General features: G+C 36.3%; 1 protein-coding gene and 1 pseudogene across 3 annotated transcripts in view; one reads left to right on the forward strand and one right to left on the reverse strand.

Moving 5' to 3' along the window:
- Window positions 1–22,844, reverse strand: part of CDKL2 (cyclin dependent kinase like 2) — a 35,772-nt gene extending 12,928 nt beyond the window's left edge. For all 3 annotated transcript variants that reach the window (XM_037150240.2, XM_037150238.2, XM_037150239.2), the window contains exons 1-10: window positions 19,830–22,844; window positions 17,479–17,677; window positions 13,918–14,112; window positions 11,773–11,951; window positions 10,560–10,672; window positions 9,308–9,447; window positions 6,375–6,463; window positions 4,203–4,338; window positions 2,924–3,222; window positions 2,385–2,478 (exon numbers count right to left, since the gene is read on the reverse strand). In XM_037150240.2, coding sequence (XP_037006135.2) covers window positions 2,385–2,478; window positions 2,924–3,222; window positions 4,203–4,338; window positions 6,375–6,463; window positions 9,308–9,447; window positions 10,560–10,672; window positions 11,773–11,951; window positions 13,918–14,112; window positions 17,479–17,646 — 1,413 coding nt within the window. In that variant the 5' untranslated portion in view covers window positions 17,647–17,677; window positions 19,830–22,844. The remainder of the gene's footprint in view (window positions 1–2,384; window positions 2,479–2,923; window positions 3,223–4,202; window positions 4,339–6,374; window positions 6,464–9,307; window positions 9,448–10,559; window positions 10,673–11,772; window positions 11,952–13,917; window positions 14,113–17,478; window positions 17,678–19,829) is intronic.
- On the forward strand, window positions 8,899–9,013 carry LOC128625906 (uncharacterized; annotated as a pseudogene).
- Window positions 22,845–23,610: the final 766 nt, after the last annotated feature.

A 23,610-nucleotide genomic window follows, 5' to 3' on the forward strand; every position in this document is an offset into this window, starting at 1 on the left:
AAAAGAATGTTCTGAAGCACAGGAAAAAGCTATTGCAAACGCCTAAATGTGGGAGCATGTCTGGCCATGCTCCAGGAATAACAAGGAAATCAGTGTGGTTGGAATAGACTGATCAAGAATGAGAGGAGCTGTGAATGGCACAGATGGACGGGGAGTGAGTCATTCAGGGACTTGGGCTTTACTCAGAGATGAGAAGCCAGTGGAGGATTTGAGATGGAAGAGTGCAGATATTTTAACTTTAAAAAGAAGCTATCTTGAGCACAATAATGTTTCTTTGAAGCTGCAGAAGAATCTACGAACCTTGTATACACTTCTACGGTTACAATCTGACACTATGATTTAATTGGCTGACCCTCTACTTGACCATGAGCTTCTTGAAGAGAAAGATTGACTTATTCATCTCCAGTGTCTTACACATAATAGATTATCAATGAATATGTTGAATGAAGAAATAGAATACTTTCACCAAAAACCTAGTGATGAGATGAGACAATTTATCTTTTCCTCTACTCTTACAAAAGAACTGATCGCTAAGCATTAGGCTAAGAAAATTTACTGTTACATAAAGAACTAAAACAGATGTCATTTTAATAACATCTTATATTTTATTTTATTTTTTTTTTTTTTTTTTTTTTTTTTGAGTTTTAAAAGTTAAAATTTATTTTTTTTTTCTTATTTATTTATTTATTTATTATTTTTTTTCCCCTCTTCCCCCCCCCGCCCGGTCTCCCCCCTCCCTCCCATTCCCCCCCCCCCAAGTCCTCATCTCTGTGTCATTCATACTTGTTCCTCAAAATCCCTCCCCCTTTTTCCCCTTAAGTTCCCTTCCTTCTCCCCTCTGGTCGCTGCCCACTTGTTCTCTATTTCAGCGTCTTTGTTTTTATTCTATTTGCTTATTTGTTTTATTCTTTAGCTTCCTGTCAAAGGTGAGATCATATGGTATTTGTCCTTCAATGCCTGGCCTATTTCACTCAGCATAATGCTTTCCAGTTCCATCCATGTTGTTGCAAAAGGTAGTAGCTCCTTCTTTCTCTCTGCTGCATAAAATTCCATGGTGTATATGTACCACAATTTTTGGATCCATTCATTTACTGATGGGCACCTAGGTTGCTTCCACCTCTTGGCTATTGTAAATTGTGCTGCTATGAACATTGTGGTGCATAGGTTCTTTGAAATTGATGTTTTAGGATTCTTGGGGTATAATCCTAGCAGTGGAATTGCTGGGTCAAAAGGCAGGTCAATTTTTATTTTTCTGAGAAAATTCCATACTGTTTTCCATAATGGTTGTACCAGTCTACAATCCCACCAACAGTGAACTAAGGTCCCCTTTTCCCCACACCCTCTCCAACATTTGTTGTTTGTTGCTTTGTCTATTATAGCCATCCTGACTGGTGTAAAGTGGTATCTCATTGTGGTTTTAATTTGCATCTCTCTGATAGCTAATGATATTGAGCATCTCTTCATGTGTCTCTGGATGTTCTGTATGTCCTCTTTAGAGAAGTGTCTGTTCAAGTCCTTTTCCCATTTTTTAATTGGGTTCGATGTCTTCCTAGAGTGGAGTCGTGTAAGTTCTTTGTATATTTTGGAGATTAAACCTTTGTCTGAGGTATCATTGGCAAATATGTTTTCCCATACAGTTGGTTGTCTTTTTTAATTTAATACTGTTTTCTTTAGCCATGCAGAAGCTTTTTATTTTGATAAGATCCCATTTGTTTATTCTTTCCTTTATATTCCTTGCTCTAGGGCACATATCTGTAAAAATGTTGCTGCGTGGAATATCTGAGATTTTCTTGCCAATGTTCTCCTCTAGGACTTTAATGGTGTCATGGCTTATATTTAAGTCTTTTATCCACCTTGAATTTATTTTGGTGTATGGTTAAGTTGGTGCTCAAGTTTCACATTTTTTGCACGTAGCTGTCCAGTTCTCCCAACACCATTTGCTGAAGAGGCTATCTTTACTCCATTTTATGTTACTGCCCCCCTTTGTCGAATATTAATTGACTGTAGAGAGTTGGGTTGATTTCTGGGCTCTCTGTTCTGTTCCATTGGTCTATGTGCCTGTTTTTATGCCAGTACCAGGCTGTTTTGATTACAGTGGCTTTGTAATACAGTTTGATATCAGGTATTGTGATCCCTCCTACTTTGTTCTTCTTAACATCTTATATTTTAACTTCCAGACTTATAATACTTTGTAAAACTTATTTAAACTATAAGACTTTCACATTTAGGACTGTGGCAGGCTGGAAAGATGTATGTATAATTAAGGTTCCATTTTATGATCTGTCTCCAAATAAAATTCTAGTTCTTCACTATCATATTCAATATTAATAAAACTCTAGAAATGACTTTGCTTGCCCTTCTACCATGGAGAAAAGTTCACTTACTGATGTGGTCACATTAATATTACAAATGCCTGATGGAGAATGTTTATTTGGTTTAACAAATGGAATACAATACTTCTTGGTTTTCTCATCCACTCTGTAACAATAGCAACACAAAATTTAAGTTAGAAATAGCAGTTATTCTTTTTCAAGCACAAAACCAAATCACACAGCAACAAGCGACATGCAGTTTAACTAGGAGTTAATGCTTACTCGTAAATGTACTATGCGCACAGATGTGGCGAAACCTCTGCCCTGTACTACTACAGTCATGCCCTCACCCGGTTCCCAGCTCCAACCAAACTGCCTTCCTTTCAGGAAAATTCCCCAGGGGAGCTTCTTTGTACCACTGAATGCCCACAGCCATACCATGCAGCAACACATGATGACGATCTGTTTTAGTATGACAACCTCCTCTCACGTTATTAGACTAAATAGCTGTGGATTCTCTTCATCTTAAACAATACACTGAATTGACAATCACTTATAATTTGCAAATACATCCTTAAATAACTTTTTCTTCTTATTTTCTTAATTCATACCTGTAACTCTGAACTCCTGGCATAGTCCCCATTCCAGAATTAATACCAGGAGCGACTGCAGAAAGATTGTGTGCAAGAGGAGGAATCGCTGGGCCAGGATTCCTCGTGTGGTCCACGCTGCTATTGCTGCCATCTCTGAGGCTTGTTGAAGTCACTGTTTTGATGTGGCTGGTCCCATTGTCATGGAGACAGCTGGCATTTGCAGCTCGACTGATTTTTTCAACTTTTTCTCCATCAATTTTTGACCCTTTTATTTTAAATACTCTAGAATCCTTAACTTTGGGATCAGCATTGGAATCCTGACCATCAATAAAAATGTTGACAACATTAATGACCTGAAAAGAATGAAAAATCCCCTCTACCTATAAAGTAGCTGCCAACTAAAGCAGAATTCCATAGATATCACCTTTTTGTGCCCCTGTTTTCTTTATTCTATCTATGAAATTAAAATTAAACCCAAGATTCTTGGTTAGACATTTTGAGTGGGAATGCAAGTCACACGAACTTCTGATGTGTACCGGGCAGGGCAAAAATAGTTTACAGTTGTTCCTCTGGAAAATAACACAATAATTAATAAATAAAATGGAAGAATAAACTGCACTTCACATACTCAGAACTGTTAACCTACTTTTGCCCCACCCTGTATGGATCAGATTTATACTACATACATTTCTATTTTGTACATATTGTATTGGGAAAAACCATAGAAGAGGAACCAAGTATGCCCACTCTCGTTCTTCCATATTTAGAGTCAGGGAACACAAAACTGAAAAGTCTCTCCTTTTGGTTCACTTGAAAAACTGGGAGTGGGTGGCTGGTAGATTTGAACTACCAAGAACCAATTCTGGGTAACATACCAGGGAAAAGCAAACTTCAAATAAATTCAATACCCAAATCTCAATTTTAAAATGCTATACTTTATATAAAATTCTAATCATGTTATTTCCTCTCCTGTCATCTAAGGGGAAAATGGTGTGTGCGTGTTTGTGCCCATGTATCTACATGTGGGTGCACACGCGTGTGTCCAAATGTTCTTGGGCGAGTGTGACTCCCTGACAGGCTCTACTGCACGGGCTGGTACACAGTAGACACTCGCTACATGATAAGTTAAGATTTTTGAAACACATAACATCTATAAAGAAGATACTTTTTTTACAAAGAAGCTAAAAGTTAATTTGTTCCCCACTCAGACAATTTTTTAATCTTCATTTTTTTCCTTCTAAAACGTAAGGACATATTAAATTTAAAATTTAAGACACATTAAAACATGGACATTTACCTGCACCGCAAGTGTGCTTCTCTCCTCGCCTAAGAAGTCATCTTTCTCCTTTTCCTTCTTTCTGTTTTGGGACTTTTTAGCTAAAGAAATATTTCTGGCATCTTTCTGTATTTTTAACTGTAGTTCCTGAGAAAACCTACATGAAAATACATTTGTCAATAAAATAAAATTATATGAGATAGATAAATCAAGGAAAAAATTGGTTTTCAAGATACTTATTTTTCAAAATTGAGTATTAAACTAGGCTGTGTTATTTAAAATGAGAAAAATTATGGCCTCTGTTAGCAGTTCTGAAAAGGCAGTTCGTACACCCCTGGGAATCACTAAGAACCTTTCAGGAGGTTCAGAGTCAAAGCTATTCTGAGCTTAACACGGAGACTTCCCTCTCATCCTGCTGCCATCTGCACTGCCGATCTGAACAGGATGGTGGATAAAACTGCAGGCGCCACAACAGAAGTTGAAGCAGCAGCACCAAATGGCAGTGGCAGCCACTGCCTTTTTCATAGCTACTTTTATTTAAGGGTGTCCCTGGTAAGCAGTAAAAAAGTATTAATTTTATTAAATCTGAATCCTTGAGCACATGTCTTTTTTCAGTCTTTGTGATAAAATGAGAATATGCAAAAAGCACTTTGGCTACCAACTGAAATGCCATGGTTGCCCTAGGAAAAGCACTGTCTGTGGGTCTGTCTGAGATACAAACCAAACCAGCCATGTCTCCATGGGAAAACTGTTTTACTTAAAAGAAGGACAGAAAAACCATGGTCATTCAGACTTGGGGTATTTGACAGACATTTTCTTTAAGAAAATGAGCTTATCACTTCAGGGAAAACAACTGATAATATTTGTGTCAATAATAAAATTCAAATTTTTATGTGAAATTAGAATTCTGTTAAACTTGTATCCACTACTGTGAGCTTAGCAGACTTCCAATACTTAAAGGCTTTTCTAATAGGATAGAATGTGACTTCTTGATGTTATATAATGAAATGTGTCAACATTTTAAAGATATGCATAACAGTAAAACAGTATTTTCCAAATGACTATAGTATGATATTACAAAATATATACATAGGTAAAAGATCTAAGTACAAAATGGATTTTCATTTTTTTAATCCTCACCCAGACATTTTTTTCACTGCTTTTAGAGAGAGGGGAAGGGAGAGAGAACACTGATGTGAGAAAGAAACATCAACAAGTTGCCTCTTGTATGCACCCGAACCAGGGATCAAACCCATACCCTAGGTACAATGTGCACCCTGACCGGTAATCAAGCCTGAAGCCTTTTGATTATGGGACAGCACTCCAACCAACTGAGCCACACTGGCCAGGGCAGTACAAGATGGATTTTAATGAACAGAGTAAAAAAACTCAATGATGTAGTTTCAGATACCACAACCAACATTTTAGAAACTACCACGGTCAAGTTTTAGTACAATGTCAAAGTTTTTGCTGTAGAGTCAAAGAAGAATGCCCAAAATTATCTAAAAAAGCTTTTAAAACACTCCCTCATTTTCCGACAACATATTTATATGAGGTCAGAATGTATTTCAAACAACATACCACATCACAACTAATTGAATGTAGAAGTAAATATGAGAACTCAGGTATCTTACACTAAGCTAGATATTAAGTACATTTGTAAAAATATAAAGCCATGTCATTGCCACTCATATCACTGTTTTCTTGCTTTCTCAGCTGCACTGATGCCAGCAGCTCAACAGCACAAAAGAGCATGCCCACGGCTCTGGCCCCCACAGGGTTGGCACGCCAAAGTCTCCAGCACATCGGCAGTGTTATAGGACTGGTATGGTGTGAGTTTGGCAGCAACAGGAGATGGCACCTTTGCAAATGCATCAGCACCCAAGAGGATGGCATCCCACAGCTGGTAGCAACATAGAAATCAGTGACCTGAGTGGTACACGTCACCACATAGGAAGACGGAAAGAATAGTAGGAAGGGACTGCTTAATGAAAACCCCAAACCCTAACTTAGTGAATGCAGGGGACCATTCCTACAAGTCCCATAGCTGCTAAGGGTAAATGGAAGTAAGGGGGTACATATCTGAGATCCTATAAAAGTAGCTGGGTAGAGAAATGCTGTCTGTTACTGCTATGGAGATCTTATTCCAACTCCGGGTTGAGGTGACCTGGAAAACATGAGTCGGTACCATACCTCTCAGCAAACCCATCCATGTGAAAGAAATCATGGTGCAGGAGCTCAGCGCAGAAGGGCCTTTTGTCAGGGTCAATATGTAAGCATTTCTGGAAAACCAAATATATACATCTCATACTTTTAAAAAATGGCCTACATTAAAATTTGTAAGTATAGAAAATATTTCTTTATAGTCTGTGAATTTTAAACAGCTATGATAAATGATAAAGAATGAAGCACAAATCTATGCAAAGACCACCGATGGTTGCTAATCACAAAAAGACCACCAGACATTCTGATCAAGCTCTAGCTCTACTATGAATTTATAAGAAATACAGGACACAGAGCAACATATTAAACTGTATTTATGTAGGAAGTTCTAAGGGACAAACATAGTTTCCTCATCATATAAATGGCAAAGAAAGAGACAAAGATAAGTTTATAAATTAAGAACCTTAAAAAGATATAACTCATTGCTTGATACGTTGACTTCACATGAGTCCTAATTTAAACTATATAAAATTATGAGAAAAGCAGTAATATTTTGAGCATTGATTAGATGTTTCATGATATTAAGGAATTAGTGTAAAGTTTTAAAATTTAAGTCTCTTGCTTAGAATAGAAGGGAAAGGACCTTCTCCATGATTATTATTGTGCTAGCTAGATGATTTTATTGTAATGCAGGTCTTCTTCTGATTAATTAAAACCACTCAATGCCAGTAAAAATAAAAGGGACTCAAAAAATGCATATACATTCTCTGGCTCCTCTATTTCCTATACTATTCTTAACATTGCCCTGTCTATTTTGTACCTACCAATTATGCTTCTTAATCCCTGCACCTTTCCCCCCATTCTCCCTCTTTCCCCTCCCACTGATAACCCTCCAATGATCTCCATATTTATGACTGTTCTGCTTGTTTGCTTAGTTTCTTTTTCCTTTTCTTTTTTAAAATGTTTTATTGATTATGCTATTACATTTGTCCCATTTTCCCCCCTTTATTCCCCTCCACCCTGTATACCCTCTCCTACCCACATCTCCCACCCCTTAGTCCATGTTCATGGGTTATATGTATAAGTTCTTGGGCTTCTATATTACCTGTACTATTCTTAACCTCCCCGTCTATTTTCTACCTACCATTTATGCTATTTATTCTCTGTACCTTTTCCCCCATTCTCCCAGCACCCCCTCTGCTAATAACATTCCATGTGATCTCCATTTCTATGATTGTGTTCCTGTTCTAGTTGTTTGCTTAGCTTGTTGTTTTTGTTTTTGTTTTTTTAGGTTCAGTTGTTGATAGTTGTGAGTTTGTTGTCATTTTACTGTTCATATTTTTTAAAAGATATTATTTGTATCTCAGAGAGGGGAAGGGAGGGAGAAATAGGAGGAGAGAAACATCAGTGTGTGGTTGCCTCTCATGCGGCTCCTACTGGGGACCTGACCCACAACCCAAGCATGTGCCCTAGACTGGAAGTGGAATCGGTGACCCTTGGATTTGCAGGTCAGCAGCACTCAACCACTGAGCCACACCAGCCAGGACTACTGTTCATATTTTTTATCTTCTTTTTCTTAAGTAAGTCCCTTTAACATTTCATATAATAATGGCTTGGTGATGAACTCCTTTAGCTTTACCTTCTCTGGGAAGTACTTTATCAGCCCTTCAATTCTGAATGATAGCTTTGTCAAATAGAGTAATCTAGGTTGTAGATTCTTGCTTTTCATCACTTTGAATACTTCTTGACAGTCCTATCTATCCTGCAGAATTTCTTTTGAGAAATTAGCTGACAGTCTAATGGTAATGTCTTTGAATATAACTATCTGGTTTTCTCTTCCTTCTTTTAAGATCCTCTATTTATCTTTAACCTATGATAACCTGCCAAAACCTAACAAAGAAATATGGCCCAAATGAAAGAACAGATCAAAACTCCAGGTAAAGAGTTACCTAGCCCTCCATCTGGACTGGAAGTTCAAGAGGTTGTTAATTGTTGAAGCTAGATGACAAACACAGAAGGGTTCATTATTACTATTATTCTTTCTATCTCTTTTCTGTTTGAAAATTTATACAATCAAATGTTTTTAAAGTTTTATTTTTCTACTATAGGGGATATAAGTTAGACAATAATTTCATTTTTAATCCCTTTAAATCACTTTATATACAGATCATAAAGCTGGTCTTTATATAATATTTGCACGTGTTAGAAGATTATGTAGAAAAGTAGAAATGTATTATGCTAAGAACTTACTATAATTAGTTATAAGCTCACTAAATTTTTTAAATGACCTACACAGAAAATTTAAAAAGCAAAAAAAAGTCTTATATAAAAGTTAAATGGTCCTGGTGACTCAGAGATATTTATCTTACCAATACTTAGGACAATCCTAACTAATAAGAATTTTTGAGCTAATAATTCCCAAATGCCCACTTCCAGGAATGATTTGCTCCACCGAGACTCTCCCTAATATTCCTCAATCAAAAACATGGCAAAGGTAATGACGATTTGTAAATTAGCTTCAGCAAACTCAATGACCTCTAACAACACACCACAGATCGCTTGTCGGCCTTTTGGCTGAGACCGAGCATAGTATCTGTCCTTCTCTGTCTAACAAGACAGAGGTCAGGATCCTATACCCTACACTTTAATTGATTTTCCCACTACTCTTCTCTTTTTTTATTTTCTTATCCTGCTTTTCTTCTTTTTTCCACTTAAACAAAGCTTGCATTTTAAATGTTAAACATTAAAAACATATCATTGTGAGGATGTTTTCACACTTAAAACATGCTTCATTTCTTAAGTGAAATTTTCAGGCCTTTATCTCTGAAGCCAGCACCTCCAGTCCTCCCCCCACACAAAGTTGTTGACCTAAACGATCAACTGGATAAGAAAAAAAGAAGAAAAAGGCCAAGTCTCCATAATATAAATCCCCTGTTAGACAGTGAGAGAAAAAGTATGATTACCTTTGCTAAATCTATAACAACTTCAGGGAGCTTGGGATATCGTCTTTCAAGAGGTTCCATTTCCTTGATTTCAGGCAACCTTACTCCAGCAAATGCAGGATTTTTATAAAATAGCTCTTGATGTCTTGGGATGAGATTACCTGGCGGTGAGAACAGCACACAGCTCTGTCATTACACATCATGATAGAAACGGCAGAGACAGGTGAGGCGGAGCAGAGAAAAGAGCTAAACACCACTCATGAAGTGGGGCCCTCTCCGCCTGCAAAGTCAACCGAAGACAGTGCTCTCGATGTGGTGGCACCTGGCAGTCTTTATAGAGGTTTCGACATAAATCAATTCTAGGAAACAAACATTCCTATCTCAACATACTCATTTAGAGAAGTTCACATGCAAGTAAACATAGAAGTGAACACTGGGGGACACACAGAAAAAGGAGAGATAAAGAACATTTTAAATTTTTAAAAATATAACTACCAGCACTTCGTTTCTAGCAACAAAGCATAAAAGTGCTGACTAAAACAATGAAAATATTAATAGTCATTTGGCCCAAATCTAATCTAGATAAATCAGTCCTATCATTTAGGAATTTACTTTTTGGTCAACTCATTTTGTAACTATGTCTAAAGTCTGACTTGAGCATTTCATCTTTTTTCTCAACTTCATTACATACCTGAGCATAAAATATATATAAAACTATTATATCATTTATTGAATTTCTAACCTGGAAACTCAAACTCCAACAGTTAAATAGCCCCCGAGTATTTTACCATTATTTCCTTGTTCCAAGCTCTGTCTCTCAACAGGAAGTTAAGAGACTTTGCTCATCTAGCACTGACATTCCACCAAAGCACTAACAACAAAGGTCATATCTGCAACAAGACTGAACTACTTCCAAAGTCTCTGTGTCTCTCAATTTGAAGGTGAGGATGAGGGTGCAGTCGTATAACACCAAATGCTTGTTAACCCATAGGTAATAAGTGAGCATTTGCAACCTCTCTATGTGTGACTTATTGAATGTAAAAGTGAAGATATGTATAACCTTTGCTCTTTACTTGAAGGGCAAGTGGGGCAGTAGGTGGGGCGAGAGCACAACTACACCATACGTCACACCAACCACAGCCAGACTGAGAATGAGTGAATACATATATGAAGTTTTCTTATTTGCTTCCTATTTTGTAAAATCAATGCATAGGAAAAAACACACAGGAAATAAAAACCCTCTAACGCTTAAAATGCAGATGTATAAGCTTACCCAAACACATCATAATATGATATAGCTGATCAATATCAGAATCTCCAGGAAAGAGGGGTTCCCCCATGAGCATTTCAGTTACCAGACAGCCGATGGCCCACACATCAACGGCCCTGAAGGAAAAGCAATGTGGTGTAAAATCTGGCATCCTAATATTTTTACTGTGACTGAATCTGCTTTGCATATTACTATTTAATATTCTAGGTATTGAGAACAGTAGTAGCAAGCGTTAGATTACCTATGAAAAGACATTTTCCTATAAGCCTAAAGAGCTAATTCCCAATTTTATTTAAGTCAGATTTCCAGAAACTTGAATCATGTGACATAGAGAAAAAAAGGCTTATGAAAAGCCACAACAGTTATGTGTACTTTATTCTGAAAATAAGCCTTTTGGGTTTCCATTTAGAACCTATTCACTCTATGTTTACACATAACTCTAACCAGTTAATCAGTCTATCCCACCAGAATGAGGGATATTCTGAAAACTACCAGAAGGAAGCAGTCATTAGGGACACAAGGGCACATACAGTAAGAAGAAGGAGAACTGAAAGTTAGTAGGAGAAAAAAATAGAAAAACTGTCTTTAAAATTAGTCACAAGAACTTAAAGAACGTGCTGGCATCATTAACATAAGGACAACTACCTTGAAATTGCTCAAGGTCATAGCTGAACTATAAAATGATATAAAAGTTATAATATGGCAATAAAATTAGAGCTCAAAGTGATCAAGGAAATATTAAATGATGTGTACTCTGAAAACAGAATTATAGAACATATTTTTTAAAGATTTCTATAAAATCAGTAAAAGTTACAATGCCTTCTTCTTTGATAAATTCATTTATGGAACAGTTTATGTTTTAAAAACATTTCACTCCATTATTTCTACCCCAACCTTTGCCCATTCCACCTTGCCTCATTTCAACAGTCAGATTTAGCCAGTCAATGTTACCTCTCTTTACCAGTGAAATATATGTTCCAAATCACAATAAGAAAAACAAAAAACAAAACAGATGACTTGCTTCCCTTGATTTCCTTACCCTTAAAATAAGTATATTCACCCCAAGTTGTTTCACAAGAATTTTTAAAGAGGAAGAATCAAAATGACAAATCATTTTATAAAGTTTCCTAAATTCAAAACTTCCTTTTAAGGTCAGAAGAATCTTTTCTTGCATTAGAAACATGTTAACCACCCCCTCACCACCATGGTTTCTTACTTGCCATACTTGACATCCCCAACCAATAGTTCCGGAGCTCTGTACCACCGGGTGGCCACATAATCGGTGTAAACTTCCCCAGGGGCTGCCAGTGTCCGTGCAAATCCAAAGTCACATAACTTGACGACGCCAGACTGGGAGACCAATATATTCTCTGGCTTGATATCTCTGTGTATGATCTAACTCAAAAAACAGACATACCATATATTGGCACATCAAGTTAAGCTAATTAATTATATTTTGAACATCTGCCATGTGCAGGTCACTGTTTTTGTTTGCATAATAAACATAAATAAAAGCATATAAAATTGTTCCTGGTTCTTCAAAATCTGAAATCCACTTGGGCAAAACATAATATTTATGCTTAAAATTTTATATAAACAAAGATACTAGATGAGATATATATATATATATATTACTAATTACCAAATCAATTGTTCTGTTAACTAGTGACTGCTCCCAAGACTGAGAGTAAAGCAGTAATTGAAGATTTCGCGGTCAAGGAAAAATTTTATGAAAGGGGTGGGCTGTAAGATAAGCCTTTAACACTAAGAATAGCCTGGATAAATGTCAAAATGAAAGGTCAATCCAAGTGAAGGTAACAAAGAGAGGAAAAGGGTGCAGACAGAAATAGGTCAGGAGACTCTGGAGAAATGTCACTTCCCGAGTAGAGGTTATGCACTAGGGAGGAAGGATGCCTCAACTGCCAGCCTGAGAAGTCTGAGCTTCTGTCGAGGCTCTGGGAGCCCATGGAAATGGCCTGACCAATAAATGTTTATAGATGTTGGCCATAAACAAACTAAGTCAGAGAGAGGCACTAAAGGCAGGGAAAAGAGCAGAGGGACAACTAAGAGATAATAAGGGCCTAAATCAGGCTGGTGCTCAGAGGAACGGAAAGGAAGAGACATAGTTTAGAAATATGTTAAATCAACCACCTGTAGAGCTTAGGAAGTAATCTCAGATATTTTCTTTAAACCAAGGAATTGAAAAAAATGGTGGCTTCATTACCAAAAATTAAAGTCTAGAAAAAATCAATTTTGATGGAATGATTAGTAGTTTAGTTTTAGCCACAGGGGCTTTTATGTAGATTGCCAAGTACCTAAGTGGAGAAATTATTCAGGCAATTAGAAATGTAAAGAGGGTCAACAAGGTCAGAGGTCAAGGTTTCTAAAAGAGAAAATATGGACACTAGGAGAGAATACTAAAAATTCTATAGTTAGGCAAAACAAAATATTAGACCTAATTCTCTAATACAAGAAAACTATATTTTGAAAAAAAAAATTTTAATATACGTATTGTTAAAACTCTTTCAGAGTACCAGCATCCTAAATGGCAACCTAAATGCCATGGTTAGGCATTTTGCATAGGCTACCAACGTCCTTTACATCCTAGACATCCATGGCAAGCTCAAAGGGCCAGCCCACATCCATTACCATCTATTACTTTTATAATCACACAAAAAAAATCATGTACAATAATTTGTAAAACTGGAAGAATAAGTGTGTTAAGCCATTCCTTTTGCCTAGAGGTGCTTTTATATGATATGCTAAAAATATAAAATCATTGTGATAGACTATAGGGTAAGAACAGGGATTTTTATGCTGCACAACTCTGAGAGAGAATCTGAGCTAACCTGTACATGGATCCTTGGGTGTACACATTTGTCAAAACTCATCACTTAAAATTAGTGCATTTCACTCAGTAAATGTCATCTCAAAAAAAAGCAAATATGAAACTGTAGTTAATATGCATGGCTGAAGTATTTAGAGTTGATGTGTACTGATATCAATAATTTATTTATGGATACATAAATAAGACATTAATAGATAGATAAATATATGAATTGATAAACAAATACATCATAAAAATACAGCAAAATATTAACAAGTATATAATCCAGGTGGTACGTATATGGGTGTTCATGGCACTCTGTCAACTTTTCAGTATGGCCTAAACTTTTCCTTATAAAATGCCTGGGGAAAGGATACATGTACTGTGACACATGAAAACTGGCCATATCAAAGTAACAGGTCATTGCTATGACTACTGGTCCAAACTTTACACAAGTATCTCATTTACAAGTTGCTTATGACATATCTAGAGCGTCAATCATTGGCAAAATAATTATTTAAACTAAATACTTACATTGTGACTATGACAAAATCCAATTCCATTAATAATCTGAAACAAATACTTTTGAACTACTTGGTAGTCTAGTCCATTTGGAAAGAGTTCCAAGTCATCCAGAATGGTATGGTCAACAAACTCAAAGACTAGGTACCATCGTTTTTTTTTCTTACACACTTCCAAAAGATTCACCAGGTTTTCATGCCTCAGTTGCTGTTATTAAAAAAATGCAAAAATAGTTTTTATAGGATCAAATGATTAGCAATTAGTCACAATCTAAAACAGATCTTAGTGTAAGAAAGACATAAATAAAATGCACAAACAGTATACATTATAAACATATAGTCTGTTTTTAAAATTATAGTTAAAAGACCACATTGCTCTGTCATCCTCTCAGAGAGACAGTAAAGCCAATGAGGAAGAGAAATATAGTTCCATCTGATGAAACCAAGTAGGATCTATGACCCCTACCCACAACAAATGAGGTGAAACTGCCAACGCAGTCAAGGTTTAGGAAGATACCAAGAGATCATCTGTGGCCACGAAGCTGGCAGAGTAGAGTTCTCCAAGGCTGGTGACATGCCCTAAAAAGGAAAAACAAAACAAAACAAAAAAAGCCAACCTTCCAAAAAATCAAGTTTCCAGAAAATAAAACTAACTTATGCTGACTGCAGTCAGGCTAGATGTGGCCTGAGTAGAAGAGGAAGGCAAAGGCAGCAGTGGCTGGAGAAGACATGGCGGGGGCAGGGGGGAGGGGGGCGCAGGGGGAGGGGGATGCTTCCGGGGCTATTCTACTATTCTCTGTCTTAGTTTAGATTGGGGTTACATTGGGTTGTTCAGTTTTTGTAAAATCCAGATACATTCTTATGATATGTATACTTTTGTACATGTATCTGTCAATAAATTTGGGGGGTAAAAAAAAAAGATCCAGCCCTGGCTGAAATGGCTGTAGGCCTGCAAACCAAAGGTTCGATTCCTGGTCAGAGCACAAGCCTGGGTTGCAGGCCTGGTCTGCAGCTGCAGGCATGTGAGAGCAACCACACATTGATGTTTCTCTACCTCTCTTTCTCCTTCCATTCCCCTCTCCCTAAAAATAAATAAATAAAATCTTTTTTTAAAATCGAGATATAAAAAAACAGATTTATAAAAGCACAGCCACTGGACTGACAGCTGACTTCTCAAGAGCCTCAATGGAAGCCAGAGAATGAAACAATGTTTTCATTTTGTTACAAGAAAATAATTGCTAACTTAAACTTCCATACCCAGCAAAAATATCCTTCATAAATAATAACAAAATAAGGACATTTTCATGTAAATTAAAATTGAGTGTTTTATCTACAGTAGATCCTCACAAAAGAAAATTTTTAACAAGGGAAGAAATCACATAGAAATAATCTTAGATGAAGAAAAGAAGGATGAACAAAGAAAACAGTGAAAATATATCTAAACAAAACTTAACAATACTTATGTTTTCTGGTGTTTAAAATATATATATAATGGTTAATGTATGACAATATTAGCATAAAATATAAAAGAGAATAACCAGAGATAAGTATCACAAGGTTTGGAAGAAGGATAAAAGTACTGGATATTGTTAAACTTTAATAAATATGTAGGGTAACCACTAAAAGATAGAAAAATATATAATTTTCTAATTATTTGAAGGAAGTAAATGATAAATATAGTCAATCCAAAGACAGGAAGAAAAAAAGAATACAGAACCACTAAGACAAATAGTATATTTTAATTTGGGTAGATTTATACCCAAATATATCAGAACCTATATTACAGGTAGATGGACTAACTATTCAATTAAACTGCAAAGATTGTCAAACATGATAAAAATCAAAATGCAACTATATATTCATAAGAGACACATATAAACAAGGACTGAGAAAAACTGAAAGTAAAAAAAATGGAAAAAAATATACTATGCAAACACTAACCAAAATTAAACTGGTATAACCTTATCAGTTTCAGACAAAAAAGACTTTTAAGAAAAAACCACTACTATAATAAAGTTATTCCATGAAATAAAAGATTAGATTAAACATGAACATATAAATTTGAAATATAGTATTCTACACTAATAATATGGCCTTTCTGTTTATAAAGTTAAACCTTAACTTAATTACAATGAAACAAGGAGAAATCAATAACCACCGAGGAAGATTTTAACATATTCCTTTTCAGTATTGGGTAAAACAAGCACACACACAAAAAAGTTAGTGAGAATTTAGAAGATTTAATCAACTCAAGTACTAAAGCTAAGTTAATGAAATACTTGTCAAGCACATGACGTATTATTTGTTTTCTATATTCATAACCAAAAAAGCACGTATCAAGAAATTTCAAAGGAATAAAATCTTACATAGTATATACTCAGATCACAGAACAATTGTGTCACAAGTAAAAAACCAGGGGAGGAAAACATAGAAAACTTCCACATGTTTGGAAATTAAGAAAAATAAGAAAATATTTTAAACTGCCAATCAAAATTTCTGCAATATGTACCAAACTGTTCTGAGAGGAAAATTTATAGCTTTAAATGCATAAATGAGGGCAGGGGAGCTGGAAATATAAGAAATAAGCATCTATATCAACAGGTTAGGAAAAAGATTTTACCCACTCAAAGTAAGTAAAAGGAATGAAAAACTAAAGGACAAAAACATGAAATAGACAAGAAATACATAATAGAGAAGATCAATAAAGCTAAATATTGGTTCTTTCTAAAGACAGATAAAATTGATAAACTTCTTATAAGACAGATTAAAAAGAGAGAGAGAGAGAGGATGAGAGAGAGAGAGAGTTGAGCTAACATAGCGGGCTTGAGACTGCCATCCTTAGACAGATCTGCTTACAAAGTGAGCCTTTGGCCAATACCTAGGAACTTGGATTTCAGGAGGGTTCCTTTCACTTCCAGAATTGATAAAAATGGCTCAATTTGCAAACGATACTGTTTATACTGAATACCTGCATTCCTTCTGGTAGTCTGGAATTTTGGTATGAGCCAGGCAGAAGTGCCTACATGACTAGCCACCAATAAAAATCTTGCACACTGAGTCACTAATGAATTTCCTTCGTAGACAATATTTCACATGTGATATCCCAACTCCTTGCTGAAGGAAATAAGTGCACCCTGTGTGACTCCACTAGAAGAGGATTTTTGGAAGCCTGTATCAGGTCTACCTCTGAAATTCACTCCATGTGCCTTCTCCATTTCCTGATGTTGCTTTGCATCCTTTGTCTGTGTTAAGTCACAGCCATGAGCACAGCGATTGCTGAGTGCTGCAAGTCCTCCCAGTGAATCGCTGAGCCTTGCAGTGGTCTTTGAAACTCCCAATACAGATGATAACTAGCTAGCTCTATCTAGCTAGGTAGGTAGGTAGATAGACAGATACAGAGAAAAGCAACAAATAGTTCTAAAATTATGTTTATATTCATGTTATAAATGAATATTCATATATAATCATTTTATTTATTGTCACAAAAGAAATTTATACTTTAAACAGTAATTTCTCCCCAAAATGTAATCTTGATCAACAACTAATTTTTTAAACAATATATGTATTTACTCACCTTTAGTAACTTGATTTCTCTCATAGCAATTTTTTTAACCATTTTGTCATCATCACTTTCTAAGAACTTCTTGATGGCTACAATTCTTCCACTATCTTTATTCCTACACTTCATCACCATTCCGTAACTCCCTTCTCCAACCAATCCTAGGTTCTCATATTTTTCCATTTTGATTCAAAACTAGGAGAATTTTTTCTTGCTGTAGAAACCAAAACATAGAACTTAATAATGCTGAGTATGTTGATATTCCCCACTGTCTCAGCAAATTAGTTTTTCCCCAACTTGTTTTCTATATTAGGGCAGTCACTGCGTTGATGGCTCTCCTTTGCTGTCTCGCAATTTCTTATGGTTTCCAATTGTAAGTTATGTTTTCAAAATATTCATATTCATTTCATAACACAATATAAATGCAATAGAAGTCATTAACTTTAAAATTAAATGGCTAAATGTCATGTTAATAAAATTCAATATATTTTAAATTCAGATAAAGAAATACTTGAACTATAGTACAAAACAATTATAGCTCACTTCACAAAAACACAATTTCTTTTCCCTCGAAGGTGGAAAAGGCACAGTGAATTTGGCTTTGTGAAGATCATGTTTAATTTTTCTTTTTACATCAGGATTTAAAAATCAAAGTTGAAAATTTTTATAGATTCTCTACTGAACTGGGAAAAATATTTATTCACAAATTGATCACTTACCAAGTAAACACTAAGAATCTTTAATAAACTTTTTTCCGTTACTTTTCTTACTATAGTAATTAAATTCCTATGTTGAATTTATAAAATAACAGCAATGATATCACAGTATATGGGCAGACTTTTAAAAATGAAATAGTAGTGCCAAATACAGCATTTCAAAACTCCTTTTAATGATTAGTCATTATGAGAATGACCACTTGAATTTTGTGTTTAAAATTCTTTTATATTCCCATTACATGTGATTTTCTAGATAAAGACAATCTTAATAAAATTTTTCTTATTTCACCCAGAAAAAAACCTCTTCAGCCACAAAACAGATTTTAATTCATCAGTTTTTATTGCCATGAATTATAAAGGCTAATAAACTACAATTTCAAAGTTAAATTTTTTTTTAAATCTGGTGTTGCAATTAAATTCTAGAACCAAAAAGTAAAAAATATTGTTCTTAATCCCAATATGGTCCTAAAAGTTTGTGGAGTAAAAAATATCATTAGGTAACTATGTATTCAAATAATGATTCAAAGTGAAACTTTTAAAAATCTGACAATACAAAAATACTCATTCATAAAACTTAGGGAAAAAACATTCTCAACTCTTACATTTTGTATTTATGACAATCTAAGACTAATTTACCCAGACTGTGAATTGTGATGTTTTACTTGTTTCCCCTTTTGGTACACTGATGACAGAGACAATACAAATATCCTCTTCATTCTAGCAAACTATGATAATCCAATGAATACATTTTTAGCATTATACATGTAGTAATTTCGGCATTTTAAATATAGATATACATGGAACCAGAGATTGATCTGGGGGTGAGGGGGGTGAATGAAAATAAATCCTAGTCACCACCAACTCAAATTATTTCACTTTTTTACTACCAGCTTTGATAATAGGTTCTACTATAAACTCTTTACACAGCAGTGTCCCAACACTATTTTCCTTTCCATACATTTGACGTTTTAACTTTTATTTAATGTCTATTAACTATTGAAAAAAAACTTCTCAAAGTAATTTTATGTCTTCATTCTGCAATTATTTTTCCCTCCACTAAGACAGTATGTTTTATCAAAGACTAAACTTTAGGTTTATCATGTCAAGGACAAACATAGATGGAGTCTATAACTTGCATCATTTAAAAACATTTTGCAACTGGTATCCTCAACATTTGAAAATGCAAAGTAAACAAAATTAGAATTACCATGAACATCTAAAATGTTCTGAAGCATATCATAAGCTAAGATTATATAAATTGACTACTCAAAATTTATTCTTGCAGCCAACTGCACACTGGGTCACGGCACATTGAACTTACCTATTTTACAAGTGGCACTGCCTGAAAATACCTCAAAAGTATCACAGCTTAAAAAGCTTCTTGTTTCCTGAAACAGTTACTCTTAAACCATAAGTTTTCATGCCTTCTACTCCTGAATGTAAGGGTAATACAAACGAAGCCTGGCGATTGGCAATGTGGTATTTCTGTATGTGTGCCATGTAAGCATATGGTTCCAATACCAACGATTTAGAATACCAACAATTTAATTTGGATTAAAATAATGCTAATTTTTTGTTGTGTTAAAGAGACTGAAATCTATTATACACGAAAGAGCGAGATAATGTAAGACTTTAAAAGTATATACTTACTGTTTCTTTAATATCCTCTCACGTGGAAAGACCCAAAGGTTTTCAACTTGGAAACAAATTTGAGCTGAAATTCATCTCGCTCGCAGGTATAAAGGATGCTGATTAGCAAACTACCAATGTTAGTGCTAATACGATTCCTTAAGCGGACACAGTCACCGATCCCAGGTGAAGCAGGCACGGAGGCATACTGGCCTCGGCCCGCCCCAAGCTCACACTCCAGAGGACCACGGGCCGCATGCTGTCGTCGTCAAGGCAACGACCTCACTCCGGCGCCAACCATAGGCACAAAGTCTCCAGAGAGAGATACGGCCCAGGTAAAAATGCGTCCACGCTAGGCACGGACACCTGTTAAAACCAAGGCTTGTAGAGAAATTAGCTGGGGTGGGAGAGCACCTTCTCCTAGCTCGAAAGGTGCCCAGTCCCTGGATTCTGTGAACCTGCTCTGCTACGGCTAGCCCTGGGCAAAGGCGTTGGCCACCCAGCTGCAAGGGGGCGGGTCCTTACCCTGCGCCAAGCATCCGGTGTTATGATTGGCTGCGTCTTGTCGTCATGAGCTGTGATTGGCTTAGCGCCAACCACCCTTCCCCTACACCTGGGCTCCGCCCGGGTTCTGTTCGCTGAGGTGCCCGCAGCAGCTTCTGGACACAACTATATTCTCAAGTAAGGAGATAGCTTTCTGCCTTCGTCGGCAGACTTCTCCTCGTTAATGAGGGCAAGAGACGATTATGGTGCTCACCGAGAGGGTGAAAGTAGTAGTGGTTTGTAGGACTGGGAGAAAAATGGAAGAGGGAGACCATGCCAAGAGCGCGAAGAAGGGTTCCCCACAGCTTCCCATCGCGGGAGGGGAATGGCCCCCGACGCCGTCACTCAGGAGGGTTCGGTGTGAGCGTTGGGGTCAGTTTGGGCCAGGTAGGGGATGAGGGTATCAGTCTAGAAAGTGATGATTAATAGGTGAGTCAAGGTTAAAGTAGGTGGGTGACGACAGAACTGACGTTCGGAGGGACACTGAGGATAACCTGGGCACTGAAGATGAGGGAAATGGAGATAAATGAACGAAATAAAAGGGCTAGGGTGGTTGGAGACCTAGAAGAAATGAACACTGGCCAATGGCAGCTAAATAGGGTGCAGTTGGGGGTTCCGATCTTTAAGCACAGACCAACTCGATCCATATATAACCAGGCAGGACTGGTAGGTCAGAGTCATGCCCATGATGAGGTCAAAGAAACAGAGTGTTACTCATTTTCAAGAAATTTGGAGTTTAGGCCATGCCCCTGCAGTGAGGAGGCCGTCAGAACTGTTATTTTCACATTAAACCATGAAAACTAAACATTTTATAATCATATTTGGTCTCTGTCGATCCAATGAAGAGTACTCTGGATAGCATATATTTATATCCATAGTCAATACTAAGGTATTAACTCCTTTTATATACTAATGAGCATTTGGTTTATAAATTGACCTTTTGTGAGTTTGGTTAGCATGAATTAATCTCCCAGTGCTTAATCACCATGATCGAACTGCTTAAAATCTAGTGCCTGAACCTGTAATACTGACCAGACCTAGGACCTGGCTATGGGAAGAATATAATTCTTTGGTCAATCCAAGATATATGTCTCGATATAGTAATTAGCTCTATTCTTTGCTGTGACCAAGCTGGAGGGGGTCATGCCCAATTTTGTTACCTCTATAGGATATATGGGCAGATCCCCTTTATAAAGTGGCAAATCCAGGTTTTGGGGGGATGAAACTTGACAAAAATGCAAAAATATTTTTGCTTTTGCAATTTTACAAAAAGATTCAACATGATCACATTTTCCCCTCACCAGAGATTTTTTCATTGTTTTTAGAGAGAGAGGAAGGGAGAGAAACATTGATATGAAAGAGAAGCATTGATTAGTTGCCTTCCTAATGCACCAAGACAGGGCTTGAGAAAATTTTTAAAACAACTGAGTTTAAAAGCCAACTGTAAAGGAGATGGGATATTCAAGAATTAAACATCCTGGGTGAAGTCACTGACATTTTTGCTAAAGAAGGGGGTAGCATTATGTAGATGCAGGATTAGGTGGTGGTGTTTTTTTGTTTTGTTTTTTAATAGGGAAATCTTTGTAGGGAAAAAGAATGGAAAGGCTTTAAAGAGGTAAGAAAAGGAGTAATTAATGAAAAACCAAGGACAAGTAGTGAAGAGAAGGTAATAAAGTATAAAAAGGGGCTTAGCTTTGAAGAGTGTTAGAGAAAAGGAGTTTAAAGAAAAACTGAGAAAGTGTTGGGCAGACACTTCAGCTGGCCTTGATCTTCTCAGCCAAATAATTCATATCAAAGGAATTCAAAATAGTAAATGTGCCCACTTGAAACCAACTGGCTGTTTCATGGGATTTGGCATCTGCAAGGACAAGAATGGAGAAAATAGATAGTATGTAAGATACCTTTTAGAGAATTTGTAGCACAGATTAAACAAAGGAGTTAAGAAATCAAGGATGATAAAGAAAGCACCGCTGCCCTGGCTGGGTACCTCAGTTGGTGAGAGTGTCATCCCAATATGCCAAGGTTGTGGGTTCAAATCCTGGTCAGGGCACATACAAGAATCAACCAATGAATGCATAAACAAGTGCAAAAACAAATTGATGTTTCTTTTTCTCTGAAAATAAATTTAAAAAATTTAAAGAAAGCACTATTGAAATGGCTTGCCGTGAGTTCCAGCTACATAGGAAGACAAATGATCACAGGAGTTAGCAAATAAACTAAAAATACAAAGGCACTGAGAGAAGGTCATCACAGGCATGAAGAATAAGTTTAAAAGGAGTGAAATAGGAGAAAACATTAGTCAAAGGAATCGATTGTGAATTTAAGATCTTAGAAAAGGCACTATCTTCATCAATTGGATTCAGAGCTGTATCTTGGAGGATTACTCAGTAAAAGTTGGAACTAACATCAGGAGCAAAATTGGAACCTCCCCTTTGGATCTGGGAAAACAGTAAGAATGTAATATTGTCATGCAATTCTGTAGTTGACGTGTTACTTCCATGATCTCTATGAAGCTGCTGATAAAGGTTTCTTACCTACCAGATTCTTAAAGTGTAAGAAAACTCCTACCTTAGAAAGGCAACAATGTTCTTAGAAATTGAGGCTATTATTGATCTTGGCCACCAAAAGCAGCTGTGTCTGTGTCAAGTATTCTTGGTGGGTGGCTGCCAGCATTTTTCATGAAAGCTCTAAACAACCAAATAACATGCTTCTCCTCCACTCCCACCCTGCTGTAGTTCCTCAATTACTATTTTTGTGTGTTTGCTTAATCAAGTTGTAGCTGCAAAAAAATCTTAGAAATGGCACAAAACGATCAGTTCTCAGTTCTAAAGGGTGGAATGTTTGGCTGTTCTTTTGGGCAGCTGAAGTTTAGTAAAAAATGTCATGGAAATTAAGTTTAAAGAAACCGAGGCCACAGAATGAAAAGTCACGAGCTTTTCATGAAAAAGCATGGACAGCAGGGAAAGAGGTTGAGAGGGACATTATAATATAATCTAAAAATCTAAAGAAAACAGTATGTATGGGAGGACATGAAGTTGGCAACCAGAAAGTTTGAAAGATGGTAAAGAATTAAAGGTTAGAAGAGACTAAGGATTATATGACTCATCAATTCCATTCCTAGGTGTATACTGAAGAAAAATGAAAACATTCATATAAAAACTTGTACATGAATGTTCATAGCAGCATTGATCTTCATAATAGCCAAAAAAGTGGAACTCAAAATGTCCATCAACTGATAAATGGGTAAATTTGGTATATC

Source organism: Artibeus jamaicensis, unplaced genomic scaffold, assembly GCF_021234435.1.
Source record: "Artibeus jamaicensis isolate MK-2021 breed Jamaican fruit bat unplaced genomic scaffold, CSHL_Jam_final scaffold_1031, whole genome shotgun sequence".
In the NCBI taxonomy this organism is placed as follows: Eukaryota; Metazoa; Chordata; class Mammalia; order Chiroptera; family Phyllostomidae; genus Artibeus; species Artibeus jamaicensis.